The sequence below is a fragment of the Gekko japonicus genome, unplaced genomic scaffold (genome assembly GCF_001447785.1).
Source record: "Gekko japonicus isolate JY-2015 unplaced genomic scaffold, Gekko_japonicus_V1.1 scaffold1244, whole genome shotgun sequence".
NCBI lineage: Eukaryota > Metazoa > Chordata > Lepidosauria > Squamata > Gekkonidae > Gekko > Gekko japonicus.
The window spans coordinates 91321-114827 of NW_015170925.1; the positions used below are offsets into that span (position 1 = coordinate 91321).

The window sequence follows — 23507 nt, forward strand, 5'->3', positions numbered from 1 at the left end:
ACTTGGCAAATGAACAGCCAGTCCTGAGCGGAGCCTCATTCTGCTACATCCACTCCTCCGCTATGTCTCCCCTCTGGTTCCATTTACTCCAAACGTTGGTTCGCCTGAGTGTTTTGTGTTATTTTATTGCCCTCTGCTATTTCACCCTTAAGTCACAGATCAGTTGACAGCTTCTGCTATTTCATGCCTGCCAAATCTAAAACATTCCAGAAACTGTCAATATGTCCACAGCATTCATAGTTCAGACTCTGGGATAAAAATTTGACAACTTGCAGATTTTAGCATTTCATATTCCGGATATGAATGGTGGAATTGGAAATGTTGGCAGGTATCGGGCGTCTGTGGACATTGGTTTCAGGTCTAGTCTCCCTTGGGGATCCCTGGCAGGAAAGGGGTTCCCTGGAAAGTGGGACCTCCTGCAGTCTTTCCAGAGCCCCTCTGCAGTGTTTCAAAACCATAGAGAGACTTTCACAAAGGGTCACTTGAGGTCAGCACCACTGTTCCCTCTAAGCTGAGTTAGTGTGAGCTAGCTCACAGGTTTTTAGCATCTGGCTCACACATTTTTATCTTCGCTCTGGAAGGATGGCTCCAGAGCAAACTAATTTATGCAGTAGCCAAATCACCTGCTCACAACTTTAATGCTGGTAGCTCAGAAAGTAGAATTTTTGCTCAACATTCTGGATTTATGCCCCACCCTTCACTACCTGAAGGAGTCTCAGAGCAGCTTACAATCCCTTTCCCTCCCCACAACAGACATCCTGTGAGGTAGGTGGGGCTGAGAGAGCTCTCAAGAACTGCCCTTGAGAGAACAGCTCTGGAAGAACTTATGACTGACCCCACCAGCGGCTGCATGTGGAGGAGTGGGGGATCAAACCCGGTTCTCCCAGATAAGAGTCCGCGCTCTTAACCACTACACTGAACTGGCTCTTAAGACTTAAACTCATGGGCCGACGATCAAACGGCAAGACAGCACAATTACAGAAAAGATGGACCAGACAGGGACCAAGGAACATGAAGAATCACAAACACACAGTTACAGAGGACGGAGTATTAGAACATATAGTTGAGTTACTGTACTGGTAACCATCATGTTCTCTCTTTGCCTCCCAGCCCACTACATCCAGGTGTTGAAGTGCCGGCAGAAATGTGTCCTTGACATCTCCACCAAGCCGGGGAGGGTTTCTTCCGTAGAGGACTTCATCCCTTCTCATTTTGACCTGTTGCAGTTTGCCTATGACCAAGGTAAACAGGCCCTGCGTGTGCTGAGAGGAAGCCTGGAGCTGTTCCCCTCTGTCGTGGCAGGGAGCGTTGCTGGAGCAGGGGGAGGGTGGCAGGGGCGAGCGCCTCGAACTTCTGCTCTCTTTCAGTCGGGAACCAGGCCCTCGCAGCCGAATGTGCAGCGACCTACTTACTCTTCTACCCGTCGGACGAGAGGATGCTGGAGAAGATGAAGCAGTATCGGACGGCACTGGGGGCAGAAGCTCCTGTTGTCCCCAGAGAGGTAATGGTGATATCCGCCCAGCCTGGAATCTGTCTCCCTGGTCCTCCTAGGCCAATGAGGCTCAGTTCCTACACGCAGGGTGCAGGCCAGAGATTGCCTGGTGCATTCCAGTTCCCGTGGAGAAGATCTCACATGAAAAGAGTGACCGCCCTACAAGAGGTGGTCAACGGACTGCAGTCAGGGATTTTTTTGTAGAAAAAGCCCAGCAGGAACTCATTAGCATAATAGGCCACACCCAACAGCAGGAACTCATTAGCATGTTATGCCACACCCCTGACAGCACAGCATATTAACATATTAGGCTACACCCCCATGTTACCAGAAGTGTGGTCATCCAGCCACACCCACCTTTTGCTTCTTATTCTGTTTACCTTGTTTGTTGTCAAAACGCAGGGCTTTTTTTTACTGGGAACTCCTTTGCATGTTAGGCCACACACCCCTAATGTAGCCAATCCTAATGAGTCTCTGCTGTTGGGTGTGGCCTGTTATGCTAATGAGTTCCTGCTGGGCGTGGCCAACTTGGGAGCCAGCCGGAACTCCGTTCCTGTGCGTTCCTGCCTCAAAATAGCCCTGGCTGCAGCCAAATATTCCGCAAAACCAAGAATGCTTCCATATCAGCCTTTTAAATGTTCATTGTGATGTTGTTTGTTAGTGAGGGCAGGAGTGAGTGGCTCCTGCAGCCCTAGGGCAGGAGGGTCGAAGGAACCCGAGCGGCACGGCAGAGGTTTTCCTCTGGGCACCTGCTGGCATCCTCAACAGGGCCACTGGTCAGCAGCAGTGGCAGCAACAAGTCACTTCCCGAAACGTTGTTTAAAATTTAGTTTTATTTATTGGGAGTACTCCTATGCCACCTCTTCAGAGTCTTGCTTGAGGCAGCTTACAATTAAAAACAGTTATACAATGCTGAGGATTTCCAGTAAAACTCACTGAGGGTTGTTCTTTTTTTAATGTTTTCCCTGAGAGAGAAAGAGAGGGCCAAACTACATGTTTGGGGTTTTTCGAGAGTTGTTATCAGACAAGACCAAAATATCACAGGACTGAACGTTGATGGAGAAGAATTTAAGTTAAAAAGCTATGCGGATGATGTTGTTTTAACAGTACTTAATCCACAAAGAACAATGCCATTTGTCATGGAACACATAGAAAGGGTTGGTTTATTCTCTGGATTTAAAATTAATCGGGGGAAACTAAAATAATCTCTAAATCTCTTACAAAGCAGAAAGAGGAAAATATTAAGGCAATTACTGGATGTGATGCCACAGTCAACTTGATTAAATACCTGGGAATAACTGTGTCGGGGGTAGAGATGTAAAATTTCCAGAAATTTTGAAGCTCGGGAAAAAACCCAGGTTTTTTCGTTTTTTTCGGGGAAAAACTGAAATTTTTGGGAAAATTGAAAAAAATGCTCCATTAGCATTTCTTTTGTCTTTTCTAGATTGAAAGTCATTCTGTTACTTTAGGAACATAAAATATGACTTATGGACATTTTTACTTGGCATGAAATTATCACAACTAGCATATTAAAAATATAGTGTAGCCAAACAATTATTACAAACAGAATACCCACCCACATGCAAAAACAAAACTGAAACCTTTTTATTTTCTTCTGACAATAGCACCTCCTAAAGGAAGAAATGCATCTTGTTCTTGCATTGGAGAGTTCAGTTTGTAACTTAACATAAAACGTTCCATAATCAATTTTTTTTCTTTTCTTTTTTCAATTTTTCCAATTTTTCGGAAAAAAACAAAAAAGGCTTCAGGGAAAAAACGGGGAAAAAATTCCCCAAATTCTCTGTTTTTTTTCCGGGCCTTCACATCTCTAGTCGGGGGGGGAAATGACATGCTTTTTCAAGAAAACGATGAAGCAGTATGGAAGAAAATACAAAAAGATTTGGAAAGGTGGTCCAAATTAAAACTGCCTTGGCTTGGTAAAATCTCCGCAATAAAAATGAATGCGTTGCCAAAAACAAACTTCTTATTTCAAATGCTTCCAATGGAGATCCCTGACAAAACTTTGAAGAGCTGGCTTATTGAGAGCATTTCTATGCCGCCTTTTCCAAGCCTCCCTTGAGGCAGTTTACAATTAAAAACAGTTATAAAATCCTGAGAATTTCCAGTAAACATCACTAAGGGGTGTTTTTTTTTTTTAATGTTCTGGGTGTTTTTTCCAAGAGTTGGGTCCTGCATAGCTACACAGCAGCTGCAGGGAAGGGCTGTTGAAAATAAAGGAGAGGAACTTTGGGTTCGGAAACCACTGTGGGTGGAAGAAAGGCTCCTGCCTTACCTCTGCAAGCTATTTTCTCAAGGCAAAATAGCACTGGGAGGGCAGTTATTGCTCCATTTTTGCTGTTCCACGTGTATTCTGTGCATGTGGAGCAGCAAAAATGGGGAAATGAGACCACTCCAGCACTGTTTCGGCATGGGAAAATGGCTCGGGGGGGGGGAGACACCTGCCTCCTCCAGCAACAGCCTTCTGAGCCCAAACAGCCTAACAGCCATTCTCTGCAGCCCATACCCAGATTTTTTAAAACCTGTGCATCTAAAGTTTGGGCCAGAGAGAAGAGAATTCATTGCCAGTGCAGACGGTGGTGTATATTTTCTGGAACAGTCTGCGGAGGTTATTCCCATTCAAGTAAAGCTGGAGCTGTTCTTACAGGGCGTGGCGTGAACAGCTTAATTTTATCCACAGGTAATTCGCAGTTACGTACAGAGGTCTCTCATGGAGAAGAAACTGATTTACTACGCTGTGGAGCACCTTGGGGAAACTTTCGATGACCCTGTAAGTAGGGGTGGCCTCCTTTGGAGGGGGAGGGTCCTTCTAGGCCTCATCTCCTCATAGTGACTTTCTTGTTTTTCTCACCTATGGAACCCAGTCTGTCAAGCTGTTATCTGGGCATTTGGCTTGAAAGTACGGAAGAGCTCTTTCCTCCTGTTCTAGCGCCTGGCAGAAGTCATGAGCAGGAAGAACCGGCATCTTAAGGGAACAGAGCAGGGTGTTTCCAGACAGCTTCTGCTGCTTGAGGGTGGCAAATTCCCAAAGCCAGGAGCGTGAGGAATATTCTTGATAAAGACACAAGTCATTTATTTCCCTCAAACCGGAAACCTCTGTGCTCACTGAAGGAAGCCAGCCAGTCAAACCGCTTAGTCTGTTGTGGTCCCACAGTGATCCCTGTTGTGTGGACTGGTTGGGGTATGTGTGAGGACTGGGTATATTGATGTGTTGTGGTGGAGCCGTCTGCCTCTCGGGAGTGGCAACACAAACCACAGGATCTGTGTCCTCTGGTGTGCAGCGGAAGGGGAGGAGAATTGGGCATGGGTCTGTCACAGTGCAGCAACAAAGTCCCTATGGTTTGTTTTGGTAGGATCCGTGGACTCCGGAGGAGTTGATCCCTGAGAGCATGAAGGCAAAACACAGGTAAGCGCCAAATGTGTTCTGAGGCTGGGTGGGGCGAAGGGGCAGCACCTCGAAATCTCCATAGAGAGAGGTGGCTCCTTTTTAGTGAAAGATAGATTCACTGGTATGGTAAGCCAGGAACCTGTACCACAGCAGAGCTCCTTTGTTCTACATGTGCCAGCAAAGTCACAGAGTTACACAGAGCCACTTGTCAGTTCCAAAACTAACAAAGGCCCCGGTCACACGGGAGGTTTTGGGCCGGAAGAGGGACGGATCAGGGGCGCAGCAAACGGGCGCGAGCATACCGCAACATCTGGGAATCGGCATGCATCCGTCCCCGATCCGTCCCTTCCGGCCTAAAACCTGCTGCAAAAAACCCCAAGTAAAAGGTAGCACCAACCTGGAACAGCGCAGCAAGTGCAGCCGTGAGATTGCCAGCGCACCCGTCTGCTGGAGCAATTGAGGCTCCTGGCCAAACTGCACACGTGCACACATGTACAGTTTGGCTGCCTCGCTCTCCCTGCAGTGGCTTCCCCCCCGCATCTGATTGTGCCGGGGAGCAACTGCGCGGCGGCTCAGGGGATCTATCTGATCTCGCCGCCGCGTGTCTCTTTTGGTGCGGCTTTAAAAAGCTGCATTTCGGCGGTTCTCCCCCCCCCCCCCCCCGTGTGGCAGGGGCCAAAGAGTTCTTTATTTGGTGAACTCCATTCTAGATAGGATAGATGAGAGATAGGGGTAGAATCTAACTACCTGGATGGACCCAAATGCAGAACGCATCTACGTCCATTGTGCCAAAGATGAAGAGCAACCGTGCCTCATTCTTTGTGTGTGCGCACACGAGGCAGAGGTGTGAATGAAAGGAAGGAAGCAATTCCCTGAGAGTATCACTTTACACATCAAAGGGACAGAGGCAGAAGAGTAAACAGGAAGGAAACCCACAGTTTGCCTGTCTATCTATCTGACTCTCTTGTAAACTCCACCCCCCCCACCCCCAGGCTGAGGCTAAGAGACAGTGTCTGGTCCTTCTCTTCCAACATTTAACAGCACAAGCAGTTAAGCAGAAACCAAGCACAGAAGTGCTTGTTGCTGAGCTTCTCAGTTGGGGAGGGGGAGCCTCAAGGCCTTCGGCCCTGTTACTGACAGCCTTTTCTGCATTTTCCCAAGAGAAGACCAAGAGCGTCAGAGGCTGGAGGCCCCAGATATGGAACAGCAGCAGCCGCAGCGGCAAAGAGGTGAGTGGCTGAGGCAGAGCCACAGGGCAGTGGAAAGGCCACAGCCATCTTACGGCAACTCCTCATGGGTGTCTTTCGAGGTAAGACACAAATGGAGGTGGTTTGCCATTGCCTGCCTCACCTGGCAATTCCTGTCTTCCTTGATGGTCTCCAATCATGAGAACGTAAGAGAAACCATGCTGGATCAGGCCAGTGGCCCATCCAGTCCAACACTCTGTCTCAGACAGTGGCCAAAACCCAGGTGCCATCAGGAGGTCCACCAGCAGGGCCAGAACCCAGAACTCCAGAAGCCCTCCCACTGTGGCCCTCCAAGCACCGAGAAGACAGAGCATCCTGCCCCAGACACAGTGTTGCATCTGCTCCATATGTTTATCCAGTCCTCATCCAAGTGTGACTTGACGGCACTTTCCACCCTCATAATAGAACCTGACAGGATGATGCTAACAAGTTTTGATAACCACAGAAGACATAACAGGGAACTGTGAGAAGAGCAGATGTCCCCTCCTTTGCATTCCTTTAGGCCCAGGGCAACAGCTCGGGAGGATTTCCTTATCTGTGCACATCTACAGGATCCTGCTGCCTTGGAAGCTCTAACCGGCACAGAATGTGGCTGTCAGAAGTGGTGGGGGAGGCGTTGGTTTCTTCTTGTTCTGTGCCAGCTACAAGTTCATTTCTGGGTTCAATCTAAGGTGCTTGTTTTCACCTCTAAAGCTCTTTGTGATTTGGGAACGGCATCCCTGAGGGACTTAAGCCAGAACATCAGTTAAGATCAGATGAGGAGGGTGAGAAACCAAATTTTAGGTCCTTGTACCAGTAGATTCTCACAGAGCTGCAGGCCTCTTAAATTTGTGCAGAGGATGCGAAACTTTCCTGTTTTAGAAGACGACTTGACTGATTTAAATGCCTGTTTTTTGCTGCCGTGTATTGTATTGGTTTGATTTGTTGCTTCTTGTTGGGAAAGAGGTATAAAATGCTTTAAATAAAGATGTTTCATCCCACTCCAGGCCCGCTGCCGTTTGAGGGTGTGACCATCGCCATGGATTCCCAGCAGCTCAATGGCTCTCAAAGGGTCGTCTTGGACAGAGTCCTGACAGAATCAGAATGCAAAGATGTCCTCCGCCTGGCCAAGGTGAAGACAGGTGCCAGCCTAACTTCAACGCCACCCTCGCCAACAGCAGAAGAGCTTGTGGGGGTACAGGGAACAATACTGGAGAGCCAGTTTGGTGTAGTGGTTAAGAGTGGCGGACTCTAATCTGGAGAACTGGGTTTGATTCCCCACTCCTCCACATGAAGCTGGCTGGGTGACCTTGGGTGAGTCACAAGTTCTCTCAGGCCCCGGTCACACGTAAGGGTTTGGGCCGGGAGAGGGACGGATCAGGGGCGCAGCAAACGGGCGCGATCGCACCGCAACATCTGGGAAGTGGCGCGCCCCCGTCCCCAATCCGGCCCTTCAGGCCAAAAACCCGCTGCGAAACACCCCCCCACCCCTAGAGGTAGACTTACCAGAAAGGCCGGGGCAAGCGCAGCCATGGTATCGCCGGTGCGTCCTTCTGCCGGTGCATCCAAGGCTCCTGGCCGAACTGCACATGCTCACACATGCGCAGTTCGGCAGCCTCCCTCTCTGCTTCGTCGCTTTCTCCCCGGTCTCCTCGGCATCTGATCGTGCCGGGGAGCAAGTGCGTGGCGGCTCACGGGATCTGTGTGATCCCGCCGCCGCGTGCCTATTTTGGTGTGGCTTTCAAAAGCCGCACTTTGCCCGCGCATTCCCCCCCGCCCCGTGTGGCAGGGACCAGAGCTGTTTTCTCAAGAGCACTCCTCGAGAGAGAGCGCTTTCTCAGCCCCACCTACCTCACAGGGTATCTGTTGTGGGGAGAGGAAGGGAAGGAGATTGTAAACTGCTCTGAGACTCCAATCTCTTCTTCGTCTTCGTCTTCTTGGTCTTCTTCATCTTCAAAAGGAGTTAGACAGATTCATGGCAGAGAGGTCCATCAGTAGCTGTCAGCCACGGTTGCTGAAGGGAGCCTCCACCTCCAGAGGCAGTGAACCTCTGAATCCCAGTGCTGTGAGGCCGCGTCAGGAGTAGGCCTCGGCCTCTATGTCCTGTTTGTTTACCAGTGGGTCACTGCGTGAAACAGGATGCTGGCCTAGGACCACTGGTCTGATCCAGCAGGGCTCTTACTTATGTCCTTCACATCTTCATCTCTGCTCCAGGCAGCCGGTGGATCAGGAGACGGGTATCGCGGCCGGCGTTCACCGCACACCCCACATGAGAGATTTGAAGGGCTGACGGTGCTCAAGGCCTTGCAGGTAAATGTCTGGGGAACTTTGGAAGGAGCCCATCCCTAGTCCTGCAGCATGGGTTTCTTCACGAGGCCTCCTCAGGGGCTGCAAAGGGACCCCAAACTAGGCTGTGAAAACCGTGGGTCAGAATATACGGCCAAGGGAAGAAAGTTTTGCTGGACGGAGACGAATCATATTTTTAAGAGCGGTGAAGCGGCTATGAGACAATGATCATTGCTTGCTTCCTTAGTGCTCCTGTAGCCCGCTTCAGGCATACAGTGCACAGGAGTCTACGTGTTGGGAGTGCGTATTACTCACAACCCTCCTGATACACACAATTGCTCTGTTATGCAAATGTGCATATTTGGCACTTGGTTACAATCTCTGTGTATGCTAGACAAAACTCAGACTGTTCCAAGCCTGTAGCTAGATGATTTTCAGGGGGGTGGCACTGGATGGAGGAGGGACGGGGGGAGAAGGGTTGGGTGATAAAATGGGTTAAAGGCTCTCCTCGGGCTGGGCTTGGGCGCACACCTACCAGGGAAGAGGGCTGGGGCACGGCTGTGGAGCACGCAGGGGAGGGTGCACCAGAGACTCTCGCGCAAAGGTGCTTCACTTTTAACAGCCAAGCACATGGCTGGCCGGCCAACCAAACGGGGCTCTTCCTCTGCTGGGAAAGTGCCGGCATTGGGACGGCTGGCGGGGGCAGCATCGGGAGGCTTCCCGGCCAAGCCGTGGCTACTTAGAGCTGGTTTATGGCGTTCTGGCGAGACAATGGCATTGGCAGAGAAGTAGGGGATCATCTTGGGGCAGCAGCGGGAGTGGCAGCAGCCGGCGGCAGGAGCGGGGGGGGAATTGAAAATTCAGGAGGGGGCATCGCCCAGTGCGCCCCGCATGAGCTATGGCCCTGGACTGCTCAGGTTTTTGGCTTGAGTGCCGCGATCCTGAAAATCCATGTGTCGCCTCTTCCTGACGACATGGGTGGGGTGGGAGTGGAATCTACCCATGGCTAACAGGCCCCCTGGTGTCCCCACTGCAATGTTTGGAAAGGGCTTGCATTTGGAATTGCACATCACCTGTGAATGGATGTAGATCCTGACAGCAGCTTGGTTCAGGGAAAAGCAGCTTCAGGAGAAAGTGGTTTTCAGCAAAGGAATCCTTAGTCCTTCTCCTCTCTGTTGCTTCTCTGCTCTGTATCAATTCTCTCCCCCCCCCCCCATTTTACAAAAACATTCATAGGAGGGTTCACAACTCCGCAGGTAAAAATGGCTAAAGGGAGGTGATTTGGAACAGAGAGGGGGCGGGCAGGCACCTGGACAAAGGACGGTCCGAAATAACTGGACAGACTACATGGGAAAGCACAGGAGAGGCCTGCAACAGAACAGTCCAGACCCCAAACTGATGGGGAATATGGGAGGCGCATTTCTTTCCAAAGCAAGATGTTTCTGGCGATGCTTTCCATTCCTTGATTTTGCAAGTGTCCTTCAGTTTGGTGTAGTAGTTAGGAACTCTAACCTGGGAGAACCGGGTTTGATTCCCCACTCCTGCACATGCAGCTGCTGGTGTGACCTTAGGTCAGTTACAAGTTTTTTCAGAGCTGTTCTCTCAGGAACAGTCCCCGAAAGAGCTCTCTCAGCCCCGCCTACCTCACAGGGTGTCTGTTGTGGGGAGGGGGAGGGGGAGGAGATTGTAGGCCGCTCTGAGACTTTTTCGGGTAGTGAAGGGTGGGGTATAAATCCAATCTCTTCTTCTTCTTCTCTTCTTCATTTGCAAGGTCTGGAGGTGTTACACCAGTGAAGCTTCTTGGCTTGATTGCTTTCTCCTGTCTTTGCTTGCCTGCTTTTGGTCAGTGTTGGATCAGTGGCCTTCTTCAAGGTCTGTTTGTTGCCGGCCAGCAGGAGAGCCTTTCCATCATGCTCTGCTTTTAGGTCTTGCAAAATGGCCACTATTGCCGATCATGCAGGGATGTAGCAGAACATCCAGTAGCTTGCAAGGATCCTCAGGTTTCAGTTGAGCCAGGAATCACTATTAACGTAGCAGCAGGCACTAGGCATTTCCACACAGCAAAGCTTTGGCACTGAGTGTGCTAGCAGACTTAAGATACATAGAGCCAGTAGTCAGATTTAAATCTAATGTTCTTTATTATATGGAACATTCTGTTGGAAGTTCCAGGTACAATGTCCCTGCCTCAGCCTCCAGACCTTGTGGCAAGAGAGACTGGATAGCTAGATAGGCACACTGGCCTTTCCTTCCTGTGTTTACTCTTCTGTCACTGCCCCCTTTGAAATTTAGATTGTGTTCTCAGGGACCATTTCCCTTCCTTCCGTTCACACTGAATGTGCTAGCAGACTTAAGATACATAGAGCCAGTAGTCAGATTTAAATCTAATGTTCTTTATTATATGGAACATTCTGTTGGAAGTTCCAGGTACAGTGTCCCTGCCTCAGCCTCCAGACCTTGTGGCAAGAGAGACTGGATAGCTAGATAGGCACACTGGCCTTTCCTTCCTGTGTTTACTCTTCTGCCACTGTCCCCTTTGAAATTTAGATTGTGTTCTCAGGGACCATTTCCCTTCCTTCCATTCACTCTCTCAAACGAAGCTCCCCCTTCTCCCTGCGCACACCATGAGAGAGACATGTGGTCCTCTCTTGAAACCATGAGGCAGATGGCTCTCTGCCATCTGCTTCCATCCTTAGCTAGTAAGTTAGTACTCTATCCCGTCCCTACTCTTTCCTATCCAAAAGTGTTCTTCTCCCATAAAGAGAGAAGTATTTCTCTGTTAAACTTGCAACATGGCTCTGTGTAGCTTTGTAAACTGGGTAACCTGGTAAAGTGGCGCTGCTGCATTTGTAGCTTTATTTAAAGAGCACTGCTAACTAGTGGGAACTGGACAAACTACACCAGTTAACCCCAACACATTCTAGACTGGATAGATGAGCGACAGGGATAGAATCTATTCTAACTACCTAGGATGGGTATGGATGCAGGGAAGAGTGCGCCTGCATCCACTGTTCAAAGACGGAGAGAAAATGTTCTCCTCTCTGTGTGTGAGACGAAGTGTGTGAGAGAGTCAGGTGTCAAGCCTGAAGGAAGGAATCTCATCCCTAAGAATAGCACTTTACTTCAAAGGGGATAGGACCAGATAACAGGAAGGAAAGGATGCTCTCTGTGTGTCCTGACCTGTCTGTCTGACTAGATCTGTGGTGACCTGAAGACTGAGGCAGGGGACAGCACCGAGTCCTTCACTTTTCTAACAGGAAGGAGGTGAATGAATGAATGAACGGGGGTGGGGGGTCTCAGCCCAAAGGAGCACTGCAGCTCCCTCCTCCCCTTTCTCTGTGTGCCTCTTCCATGTTGCAGCTTGGTACGCAACTCTTAAAGGAAGAGGATCTATTCTCTGCCTTTTGCCAACATTCATTAGGGAGGTTCTGGTTTTGGGTTTTTTTCCCCTTTTTGTTCAACACACCACACACACACACACACACAATACCCAAGCGCGCCTAAACGTCATACTAATTACACAGATGTCAACGTGCTGTTTTGCACCAATGTGTGTCTCCTCCCCCCCACATCTGCAGCTAGCCGAGGAGGGCACCGTGAACTGGAGGGATGCTAAACTGCTCCTACAAGCCAGCGAGAAATCCCGGGAAATTGTGGAATCCTATTTCACCCCTGAGAAGAAACTCTACTTTTCGTTCACGCACCTGGTCTGTCGCACGGCTGCCGAGGGTAAGGCCCTCTTGATACCGCACCCACCCATCTGCCTTTTACTCTTACATGCTGAAGACGCACGCACGCGAAAGCGTATTACCCAGAATTAAACCTTGTTGGTCTTAAAGGTGCCACCGGACTCAAACTTGGTTCTGTTGCTTCAGACCAACACGGCTACCCACCTGAATCTATGCTGACCTAAACGGATCAGAAGTCTTCTGCACTGATAAATAGCGTTTGTTTCTGCTGGTAGTGATAGTGTGCAGCTGGGAAACTGAGGACTGACTGTTGCAGGATTGAACTATTACTCAGAAAAGAGTGGGAGGCAAAAGAGGAACAGGTATGAACTCAGGAACCAAATGCAGATATGACTTCAGTAACAGTTCTGAGTGCACGCCCGAGGGATGAACGATAGGTTACGCTCAGGTAGGTAGCCCAGAATAAAATGTTGTTAGTCTTAAAGGTGCCACTGGACTCAGACTTTGCTCTATAGGTTACGCTGCCCTTGTATCCGTTCCGTCTGCCTCCCCCAAGGTGTCGTGCTCAGAACTTTAATTCCAAGGTGCGCTTCAGTCCAGAATTCCCCCCCACACTCTTCCTAACGTGAAAAGACCCTAGGGAGCCGTTATTTGCCCCACGGGGAAGACTTATGTGTACAAATGGACTTAGTGTAAGTTTCTCCAGCTGGGCAAAAGGCCTCCTCCCCTGGGCCATTTCAGGTCGAGGAAATAATGTGTGTATCGGAGGGGGCTAAGCCCCCTTCTCCCTGTATGTCAAGTTCTTGATCTGAATCAGGCCCCCACAACCATGGGAATCAAGTCCTAAGAGCTGAACTCCCAGTGCGTGGCTGGTATCCAATATTTGGAGAATAGTTTATTTTATTGTATTTTCTCTTGTTCTTCCTCCTACGAAGTTCAGTCTCCAGTGGCAGAGCTGGGAAGGATCTCTGACTGAGGCTTTTGGGAGTCGTTGTTAGTCGGAGTGGAGAATAGCGTTCTGGATGGATCAGTGGGGCAACTCCTCCCAGGTTAAGAGTGGTTCAAAGGCCCTTTTAGTGTCGTTTGTGAAAATGCCTCTAGGTGGCCCCACGGGTGGCAGATCTGTGGCTCTTCTTAAGATCCCCCCCCGCTATTAAGACTCCCTGCACGGGGACAGCCACACCAACGGAGGCCGCGATCAACCGCCTGCTTTAGACAGCCAATTCTGTCTGATATTAAAGGTGGCGGACTGGGGGGGGACGGCCGATCAGAGCTGCAAAGCGTCATCTGCAGGGATGTTCTGCTGTACAGTCCGTCCCGATAGGGCAGGGGGGTTTAATTTCAAGGAGGTTAGCCCAGGAGAACTTCCCTGTGGACGGAGTCCTGTTCCAGATAGCGAGTGAGTGAGTTTGTGTGTCTGGATTTTCTTTCTACAGCCCTAAAATGTCTTGGGCTGTCCCGGTCCCTTGTAGAAAAAGTGCCGCAGCCGTACGATTTAATAATAATTGTGTGGCATCAAGTCTCAGGGGACGCGTGGTGACCAGGGGTCATTTCGTAGAAAAAGACGTGCAGGGGCTCATTAGCATAACTCATTTGCATATGCCACACCCCCTGACATCACCAAACATGTATCAGAAGGCAACATCCACCACTCAGGCTCCACTGGACTGTTTTGGATTGCTAGCTATTGGGAGGGGGGGGGAGAATGTGCAGATCTGTCCTCGCAGAGGAGGGAGAGCTTGTACCTGAATAAGACTTGGTCTTAAAGGCACCACTGGACTGTTTTGGGCTGGGGGGGGGCTCTGCAGCTTATCTGGCTGCTTCTTGCTCTGACTGAGGGCTGCTGGGAGCAGGGGGTGTGGCTTGTTGCATGTGCCCGCCCCCTGGGCTCTTTACTGCCGGAGCTCCGGTCCTGTGCACTCCTGCAGGAAATGACCCCTGGTGGTAACCCCAGGACCATGAGGTTTTCGAGGTAAGAGACGAGCAGAGGTGGCTTTGCCGTCACCTGCCTCTGTCTGCATAGCAAACCCAGTCTTCCTTGGTGGTTTCCTATCCAAGTATTAAGCAGGCCCCACCCTGCTTAGCTTCCAAGCTGCAATGAGGTCATAGAATGACAGAGTTGGAAGGGGCCTTGCAGGCCATCCAGTCCAACCCCCTGCTCAAGGCAGGATCAGCCTAGAACAGTGGTGGCTAACCTATGGCACGGGTGCCAGAGGTGGCACTCAGAGCCCTCTCTGTGGGCATGCGTGCCATCACCCTAGCCGGGCCCAGACCATCATTAAAGTGTCGAATTCTCTGCCAAATAATTGTAAGTAAATGAAAGCATTTGGAATTGCTTTCCTTACTTTGTTTGGATCATCTTAAGTTAATGTCTGAGTTGTTTTTTCTAAAGTAAAACCTCAGTATTCAGGTTAAATTGCCGTGTTGGCACTTTGCAATAAATAAGTGGGTTTTGGGTCGCAGTTTGGGCACTCGGTATCTAAAAGGTTCACCATCACTGGCCTAGAGCATCCCTAACAAGTGTTTGTCCAGCCAGGCAAGCCAGGGCTATTGAGCCATAAACGTCCACGTAAAATCCGAAAATGAGAAGAAAACCGGCTCAAAGTGTTGTGCCAGCTTTTGAACTCACTAGTTGTTCACCAGGCTGAACGTGACAAAACTTAAGAAGGCAGAACTGGCAGGCTGTGATTTGAAGGTCTGGTCTTGCAGGCATCCTTTGTGAGATGCCAGCAGGCAGTCCACTTCTGCTCTTGGTTGCTGAGGCGTAGAGTTAACCACCACAAAGTGAAGAAGCGGACTGCCTGCTCGCATTTCGCAAAGGTACCTGCAAGATCAGACCTTAAGACTGTGGCCTGAGATTTCTGTCTTCTACTCTTCTGTCTTGGTGTAGTGGTTAAGAGTGGTGGACTCTAACCTGGAGAACCGGGTTTGATTCCGCACTCCTCCGCATAAAGTCAGGTGAGTGACCTTGGGTCAGTCACAAGTTCTCTCAGAGCCTTTCTCTCAAGAGCAGTTCTCTCAAGAGCTCTCTCAGCCCCACCTACTTCACAGGGTGTCTGTTGTGGGGAGAGGAAGGGGAGTTGGTTGTAAGCTCCTCTGAGACTCAGAGAGAAGGGCAGGGTATAAATCCAATCTCTTCTTCTTCTTTTACCTCACGGGGGGTCTGTTGTGGGGAGGGGAAGGGAAAGGAGTTTGTCAGCCACTCTGAGACTCCAAGTGAAGGGCAGGGGATAAATCCAATCTCTTCTTCTTCTTTTACCTCACGGGGGGTCTGTTGTGGGGAGGGGAAGGGAAAGGAGTTTGTCAGCCACTCTGAGACTCCAAGTGAAGGGCAGGGGATAAATCCAATCTCTTCTTCTTCTTTTACCTCACGGGGGGTCTGTTGTGGGGAGGGGAAGGGAAAGGAGTTTGTCAGCCACTCTGAGACTCCAAGTGAAGGGCAGGGGATAAATCCAATCTCTTCTCTTCTTCTTCTTCTTCTTCTTCCTCCTCCTATTCTGAAACACCCAGACAGACAGCAATCCATGACCCATCCTCTTGCTATAGTTTTCACCAGTTAAAATCTGGAAAACCCTAACCATCCTTACACTTAACATGAAGAAAAGGTGAGCTAGAAAACAAATGTGGCGTTTTTGCGCCAATCCGATCTGTCCTGATAAAAGTGATCACCCTGACCTGGATAGCCCAGGCTAGCCTGATCTCGTCAGATCTGGGAAGCTAAGCAGGGTCCGTCCTGGCAGGTTTTCGGATGGGAAACCTTCCAGGAATCCCAGGGTCGTGACGCAGAGGCAGGCAATGGGAAACCGCCTCTGAAACGTATCTTGCCTTGAAAACCCTACGGGGGCTGCCCTACGTCAGCCGTGATTTGACGGCAAAAAAGTACCACGCAGATGCTGTTGTGTAGAAACTGTACTCTGGCGACTGTCGGCTGCAAAATCTGCACTGCCCTCTTCTGGCAAAAGAGCCGCCGGCTCTGTTCTGAGCAGAGGTGTGAGGGAGAGCGAGGGGGGTGCGCCTGTGTGGTGGAGACCTGTGGTCTCCAGCAGGGGTCATTTCGTAGAAAAAGAGGTGCAGGAGCTCATTAGCATAACCTATTAGCATAACTTATTTGCATATGCCACACCCCCTGACATCATCAGAAGTGTGTCAGAAGGCAACACTGGACTGTTTTGGATTGCTAGCTGTTGGGGGGGGGGACACATGCAGATCTGTCCTCGCAGAGGAGGGAGAGCTCATACCTGAATAAAACTTGGTCTTAAAGGTGCCACTGGACTGTTTTGGAGTGGGGGGGCCGGGGGGAGCTCTGCAACTTACCTGGCTGCTTCTTGCTCTGACTGAGGGCTGCTGGGAGCAGGGGGTGGAGGGTGGGGCTTCTTGCATGTGCCCGCCCCCTGGGCTCTTTACTGCCGGAGCTCCGCTCCTGTGCGCTCCTGCAGGAAATGACCCCTGGTCTCCAGAACAAGGGCAGTGACGGCTTTTGTGGATCGCCCTGTAGGGGAGCAGGAGGGTCGCATGGACCTCAGCCACCCAGTCCACGCGGACAACTGCCTTTTGGACCCGGAAGGGAACACCTGTTGGAAGGAGCCTCCCGCTTACATCTACAGAGACTACAGGTGAGGCATTGAGCATGTAGGCAGGTGCCATGTTTTAAGTGTCACATTCATTTATTCGTTTATGTCACAATCCATCTTAGAAGCATCTTGAAAGAATGGCAAAGCTGCCCTGAGAGTCTTGGGCGGGGGGGGGGGAGTGCTGTCCAATTGCAGCCGACCTCATGGGGTCTTCTAGCACGGCGAGGTGGTTTGCCCCTTGCCTGCCTCTGCGTAGCAACCCTGGAGACTTCCTTGACGGTGTCCCAGCCGGGTTCTAACGGGGGCTGACCCTGCTTAGCTTCTGAGATCAAGCTAGCCTGGGTCATCTAGGTCTGACCCTGGGAGATTGGGGAGGGAGACTTGTGCCAAACGATAGATTCCTTCTGTAGATGTGCCTTCTCTACATAGTATCTCCATTTTTTTGTGAAAAGAGCTCACCTTAAAACAGAAGCAAGCTTACAAAGCCACCATGGCTATAGCCATTGAGGGGGACTTGTCCTCCGTGAATCTATCTAACCCCCTTTTAAAGCCGTCTGGGGGGCACGTTTGTACGCATCCCAGAACATAAGACCAGCCACGCTGGAATAGAAAAACAGTCTGAGCATCTTTGCTAGCATCCTTGTTCATGCAGATGGCCCACAGGCAGGGCACAGAGGCCACACATTCTCCCGCCCTGGTATCCAGAGTGGTTACTGACGCTGAACGCGGAGATTCTGTTTTGTCATCTGGGCGAACAGCTATTGACCGACCTATCCTCCATGCATCTGCCTTGTTGTTCAGTCGCACAGTCGAGTCCGACTCTTCGCGACCCCATGGACCAGATCACGCCAGGCCTTCCTGTCTTCCGCCGTCCTCTGAAGTTGGCTCAATTTCATGTTCGTTGCGTCGCTGACACTGTCTAACCATCCCATCCTTTGCCGTCCCCGTCTTCTTTGACCTTCAATCTTTCCCAGCATCAGGGTCTTCTCCAGTGAGAGCTCCCTTCTCATTTGGTGGCCACAGTATTTGAGCTTCAGTTTCATTATCTGGCCTTCCAGGGAACAGTCAGGGTTGATTTCTTTTAGGAATGACTGATTTGATCTTGCAGTCCAAGGGACTCTCAAGAGTCTTCTCCAGCACCATAGTTCAAAAGAATCTATTCTTCGGCGCTCGGCCTTCCTTATAGTCCAACTCTCGCAGGCATACATGACTACTGGGAATACCATTGCTTTGACCATGCGGACTTTTGTTGGCAGGGTGATGTCTCTACTTTTTATCATGCTGTTTAGGTTCGCCATCGCTTTCCAGTTTCCTCCCAAGGAAGTTCCTTTTTAAAGCTAACTGCCTAGATCCTTTTTAAAGCTAACTGTGCTAGTGACTCTCACTGTCTCTTGTGGCAGGGAGTTCCACGAGTGAATTACTTTTGGAGTAAAGAGGGAGGGAGCTGTGGCAGAGCCGGGGAGAAGAGGGAGGGTGTTCAGACCTGGGTTAGACGCTATGGTTGCTGTAAGAATCAGTTTCCCCATGATGAGTTTTCAACTCTCCCATATTGAACTGCATTTCCTGCACGAATCGAGGCCATGCTCACCCTGCGTCATTGGCAGCTCCCGACAGAAGAAGCTTCCCTATTCCATCTGTTTCTGTCTGTCTCAGATCTCCATAAATGCAAGGCAGGTTAGGACCCCAGGATGCACACCACCAGACAATAAGCGCAATAGATAAAGACAGCCATGTCCAGTGAGAGGGATAACCACACACAATCTGTCTTAAATGCACCCCAAAGGTTTGCTAAAGAGGCAGGCTCCAACAGGCTGCAATGGAGGTGCAAACGTCGTAATCTTGGGGCAGCGGTCGGGAAGGATCTGTCCTGCCACGTGGTTGCAGTTCTGCGTAGCAGCCTTCATTGCGGTCCTCTCGTCCTCTTGGCATTCACACCTCCTTCTCATTGTGAGTTGTGGGCAGCCAAGGATTATGAGCCGGTCTCTGATCTTCTCTACAGTGCAATTCTCTATCTGAATGACGACTTCCAAGGGGGAAACCTCTTCTTCACTGAGATGGATGCCGTGACCGTAACTGTGAGTCTGAGTCGGAGCTTTGATGTAGGTCTGGAGGAACGGGGAGGGCACCAGGGCCATGCCTGGGTTGGGAGTCCACCCTTGTATCCAGCACATTCTGTCTATAGGAACCCAGCAGGTTCAAATGGGGCAGCCAAAAGGCAAATTCATCCAAATTTCACATCAGGACAAATGTTAACTCCTCCTCCCCTGGCATTACATCCTCCTTCCTTTTGTTCCTAAGTCTGCACAAAGGAGCTGCGGTGGCTCAAGTGGTTAAGGCGCTGAACTGCAGGCTGTGGAAGGTCGGTAGTTCAGCAGTTCGAGACCCGGGTGCCGCATGACGGCGTGAGCTCCCGTCTCTAGTTCCAGCTTCTGCCAACCTAGCAGTTCAAAAGCAAGAAATTGCAAGTAGATAAATAGGTACCACTTTGGTGGGAAGGTAACAGCGTTCCGTGCACCTTGGTGTTTAGTCATGCCGGCCACATGACCACGGAAACGTCTTCAGACAGCGCTGGCTCTTCGGCTTTGAAACGGAGATGAGCACCGCAACCCTAGAGTGGGACTCGACTGGCTTTCGAGCAAGGGAACCTTTACCTTTAAGTCTGCACAGAACTCTTTGCTCCAGAGCAGTCAGGGGGGCTATCTCCTCTCCCTATTTATTATTATTACCATTATTATTTAATTTGATTTATTAATTGCCCTATCCCAGCTTGCGTCGGGCTCTGGGTGACCTACAAGGCATGATGACATAAAATATACAAACACATTAATGTTCAATATATAGCTTACATTACATTTGACAAGCCTTTATTGGCATACGTATATACATACAATAGGAGATCAGATTAAAGATAGATCAGAAAATACAAATCCATATAGGATAAAATTGGAGCTCCGGCGCAGAAAATCAGCATGAAAGAATATATAGGTCCTGCCACACGGGGGGGGGGGGGGACAGGGCGGGGACAAGGCGGCGTTTTGAAAACCGCACCAAAGTAGGCACGCAGCGGCGGGATCACACAGATCCCATGAGCCGCCACGCACTTGCTCCCCGGCATGATCAGATGCCCGGGAGACTGGGGAGAAAGCAATGAAGCAGAGAGGGAGGCTGCTGAACTGCGCATGTGTGAGCATGCGCAGTTCGGCCAGGAGCCTCGGATGCGCCGTCAGAAGGACGCGCCGGCGATACCACGGCCGCTTGCCCCGGCCTTTCTGGTAAGCGGGTTTTCGGCCTGAAGGGCCGGATCGGGGACGGGTGCGCACCGCTTCCCAGATGTTGCAGTGCGATTGCGCCCGTTTGCTGCGCCCCCAATCCGTCCCTCTCCCGGCCCAAACCCTTACATGTTACCGGGGCCAAAGCTTAATAAAAATTACAATACAGAATAAAAGATCTAAGATGGCAATCTCCCTATAATATTATTTATCCCAGTTCTGGACTGCTGGCCCCTTTTCTGGGCAGGGGGAAAGGGAACTCAGAGCAAGAAAGGGGGACGGGGAGGAAGGGTGCCAGCCAGGTGCTTACCACAGTTCCAGAAGGGCAGTTCTTGTGCTGGGTGGTGGATGAAGGGGCAGATCACACAAGGGAGTGTTGATTCACCCTTTCCCCTCCGTCCTTCTCTTGCTTGGGCAGGCCCAGGTACGGCCAAAATGTGGGAGGCTGGTGGCCTTCAGCTCTGGTGGAGAGAACCCCCATGGCGTGTGGGCTGTGACCCGTGGGAGACGCTGTGCCATCGCCCTCTGGTACACCACCTCTCCGGAGCATTCGGAACAGGTAAGAAGGAATTGGGAAACGGCGGGGAAGGAGAGAAAGGATCAGTGGCATTGTCCAAAGGCTTGATGAAGCAGACCGTCAGTTCGATGACTGAGGGGTGACATGATTGAGGTTTATAAGATTATGCATGGAAAAAAGCAGGTAGAGAAAGAGGTACTTTTCTCCCTTTCTCACAATACAAGAACTCCTGGGCACTCCATGAAACTGCTGAGCGGTCGGGTTAGAATGGATAAAAGGAAGTACTTCTTCACCCAAAGAGTGATTAGCACATGGTTGGAATTCACTGCCACAGGAAGTGGTGGCGGCTACAAGCATGGACGGCTTCAAGAGGGAATTAGATAATAAATATATGGAGCAGAGGTCCATCAGTGGCTATTAGCCACAAGGTATAGACAGGGGCTCTGGGGCAAGTGATGCTCTGTCATCTTGGTGCTTGGGGGGGTGTTCAACAGTGGGAGGGCTTCTAATGTCCTGGCTCCACTGGTGGACCTCCTGATGGCACCTGGTATTTCTGGCCACTGTGTGATACAGAGTGTTGAACTGGATGGGCCTTTGGCCTGATCCAACGTTGGCATCTCTTATGTTCTTATGAGTTTTCAGGCATCAATAAAGGCATGTGGAATTTCAGGAGCGCAGAAATGTCTTACTGCTTTGGGAAAGGGCTGAGATTCGGGAGGGAGGGGCCTTCGTATGTGCTTTGGAACACAAGGAGAGCCACACAGTGGCACGGAGGAGTCCCCCCCCCTTTCTCCTTCCACAAATGAGGCCCAGTCTCTTGGTTTACAGGAAAGGGCCCAGGCGGAAGAGCTGGTGAAACAGAAGGAGGCAGAACAGGAAGAGTCACATTTGGACGACAAGGAGAATGCCGAAGCTGGCCGCAGCACCGGAGACTCGCCTGAGCCTCCCGCTCCCAAGGGAAGGGCCAGATCCGCTGGCCGGAGGAGCAAGCAGCACTCAGAGTCCGGGGTACAGTCCAAGGGGCAGCAGACCAGAGATGAACTCTGAGCCGAGCAAAGATGCAACTCCTGTGACTTTTTATCTCTAGACTGGCCCTTGTGCAACGGGCTAAGGACGTCTACCTGACTCCGCTGTGACATCACAGCAAGGAAGACGACCTCAGAAGGTGATGCTTGAGCCACACCCACCATCTTCACCTGGAAGTCCTTTTGCCCCAGCCCAGGGGGCTGAAGTATTGAACCCGTGTATCAGAGGGGCCCAGAGAGGCTTAGCCATGAGCCGCGAGTCCTCAGTTTCAATTTGCCACGAAGTCCTTGGGTGGCCTTAAGCAAGACATGCTTGCCTGCTGTCTTTCTCTCCCCCTGTCCCGCTCATCCCCTCACCTGCCAATGTGAGAATAATAATACTGATCAGCAGTGTTCCCTCTAAGCTGAATTAGTGCGAGCTCGCTCACAGTTTTTTAGTCTCCGGCTCACCCGTTTTTGCCTTGCCTCAGGAAGGGATGGCCCCAGAGCAAACTGATCTATGCAGTAGCCAAATGGCTCGCTCCCAACTTTAACGCCGGTAGCTCACGAAGTAGAATTTTTGCTCACAAGACTCCACAGCTTAGAGGGAGCGTTGCTGATCAGACTTAACAGGGTTGTTATGAGGGTGACTTGAAATCACATGTGAAAAGTGCTGCAGAAACTCCAAAGTGCTATACAAATGGTAGGAATTGTGAGTCTCCCGGTTCTCTCCCCCCCCCCTTCTTTACACGGTCATGTGGGGCAACCCAATCCAAACAACGGGTGAAAATTCTGAGAACAGATCGATGAGTCTGAGAACTTCTGCTGTGACAGAAACCAACCACCCCTGCGGGTCTAGCCATTCCAAAGCAGGGATCTGGAGTGGGAACGTTATAGTACGAAATAAAGGAGAAGCTAGAAAGCGGAGGATCTTCAAGCCCCATGTTCTTGTCCAAAGGGTAACCGGCACGAGGAGCAGAGAAACACAAGCAGAGGGTGCAACTGTGCAGGTTTCTTTTCCAGGTTATATTCCAAGGCCAGCTAAGCGCTCTTCTCAGCAGAGGGCTCTGCTTCCAGGCTTGTATTAGCCGCTAGGACAAGAATTACGTTTCCTTCATCAGGGTGTTGAACATGGCCCCTGTGTTCCCTCTCTGCAGCTGTATGCTTTGCAGAATTGATAATCAGTTTATATCACAGTCTGAATATATTTGCATTGCTAAATTGTTCTGCTTGAAAGTGTTGTTTTTTTTAAAGTGGGACTTCTTTTATTGACAAGAACCCCTCTAAGTACACCTAACGGGCACACAGTCCTACTTTGTTAAGTGAGCCTCAGGGTAGAGCAAGATGTATGGGAATGGGAAGAAGAAGACGAAGAAGAGATTGGATTTATACCCTGCCCTTCACTACCCAAGGGTGTCTCAGAGCGGCTTACAAAGTCCTTTCCCTTCCCCTCCCCACAACAGACACCCTGTGAGGTTGGTGGTGCTGAGAGAGCTCTGACAGAAACTGCTCTTTTTCAAGAACTGCTGTGCCAGAACTACGGCTTGCCCAAGGTCATCCAGCCAGGTGCAAGTGGAGGAGTGGGGAATCAAACCCGGTTTCCCCAGATTAGAGTCCACACACTTAACCACTACACCAAACTGGGAACTCAGGAACTGAGCCATTATGGGAAGTAACTCCAGCCAAAGCAAAAATATGGGCATTTTTCCTCCCCCTCCTGAAAAAAAATCCAAAAATTTGGGGGGGGGGATTGAAATATATGCAATACTTATTGACCTATCAAACCTAAACTAATGTTACTGATTTAACAACATAAAATGCATCAAATTGCAATATTTGACTTATTTATGGAATTTAAAAGTTATAAATGCCCTAGTTTTGTACAAGCAAAATGATAAATATACCCAATACTTAAGAGAAAACTGCAAGCAGATGTATCCTTCATGATCTTAGCACACACACCTTAACTTTTGCTATCTGGTTAGAGAGAGTGAAGTTTTCATCTGAGGCGTTGGTGTAATTTCTGCCCCACCCTCTCCTGATCTTTTTT

At 50.3% G+C, this 23507-nt stretch overlaps 1 protein-coding gene across 1 annotated transcript in view; it reads left to right on the plus strand.

Annotated features, from left to right (window-relative positions):
* Positions 1 to 21925, plus strand: part of P3H3 (prolyl 3-hydroxylase 3) — a 36495-nt gene extending 14570 nt beyond the window's left edge. The window contains exons 4-15 of the mRNA XM_015418803.1: positions 1111 to 1242; positions 1368 to 1501; positions 4191 to 4280; positions 4864 to 4916; positions 6060 to 6127; positions 7132 to 7256; positions 8339 to 8434; positions 11986 to 12136; positions 16592 to 16709; positions 18667 to 18742; positions 20355 to 20495; positions 21282 to 21925. Coding sequence (XP_015274289.1) covers positions 1111 to 1242; positions 1368 to 1501; positions 4191 to 4280; positions 4864 to 4916; positions 6060 to 6127; positions 7132 to 7256; positions 8339 to 8434; positions 11986 to 12136; positions 16592 to 16709; positions 18667 to 18742; positions 20355 to 20495; positions 21282 to 21500 — 1403 coding nt within the window. The 3' untranslated portion in view covers positions 21501 to 21925. The remainder of the gene's footprint in view (positions 1 to 1110; positions 1243 to 1367; positions 1502 to 4190; positions 4281 to 4863; positions 4917 to 6059; positions 6128 to 7131; positions 7257 to 8338; positions 8435 to 11985; positions 12137 to 16591; positions 16710 to 18666; positions 18743 to 20354; positions 20496 to 21281) is intronic.
* Positions 21926 to 23507: the final 1582 nt, after the last annotated feature.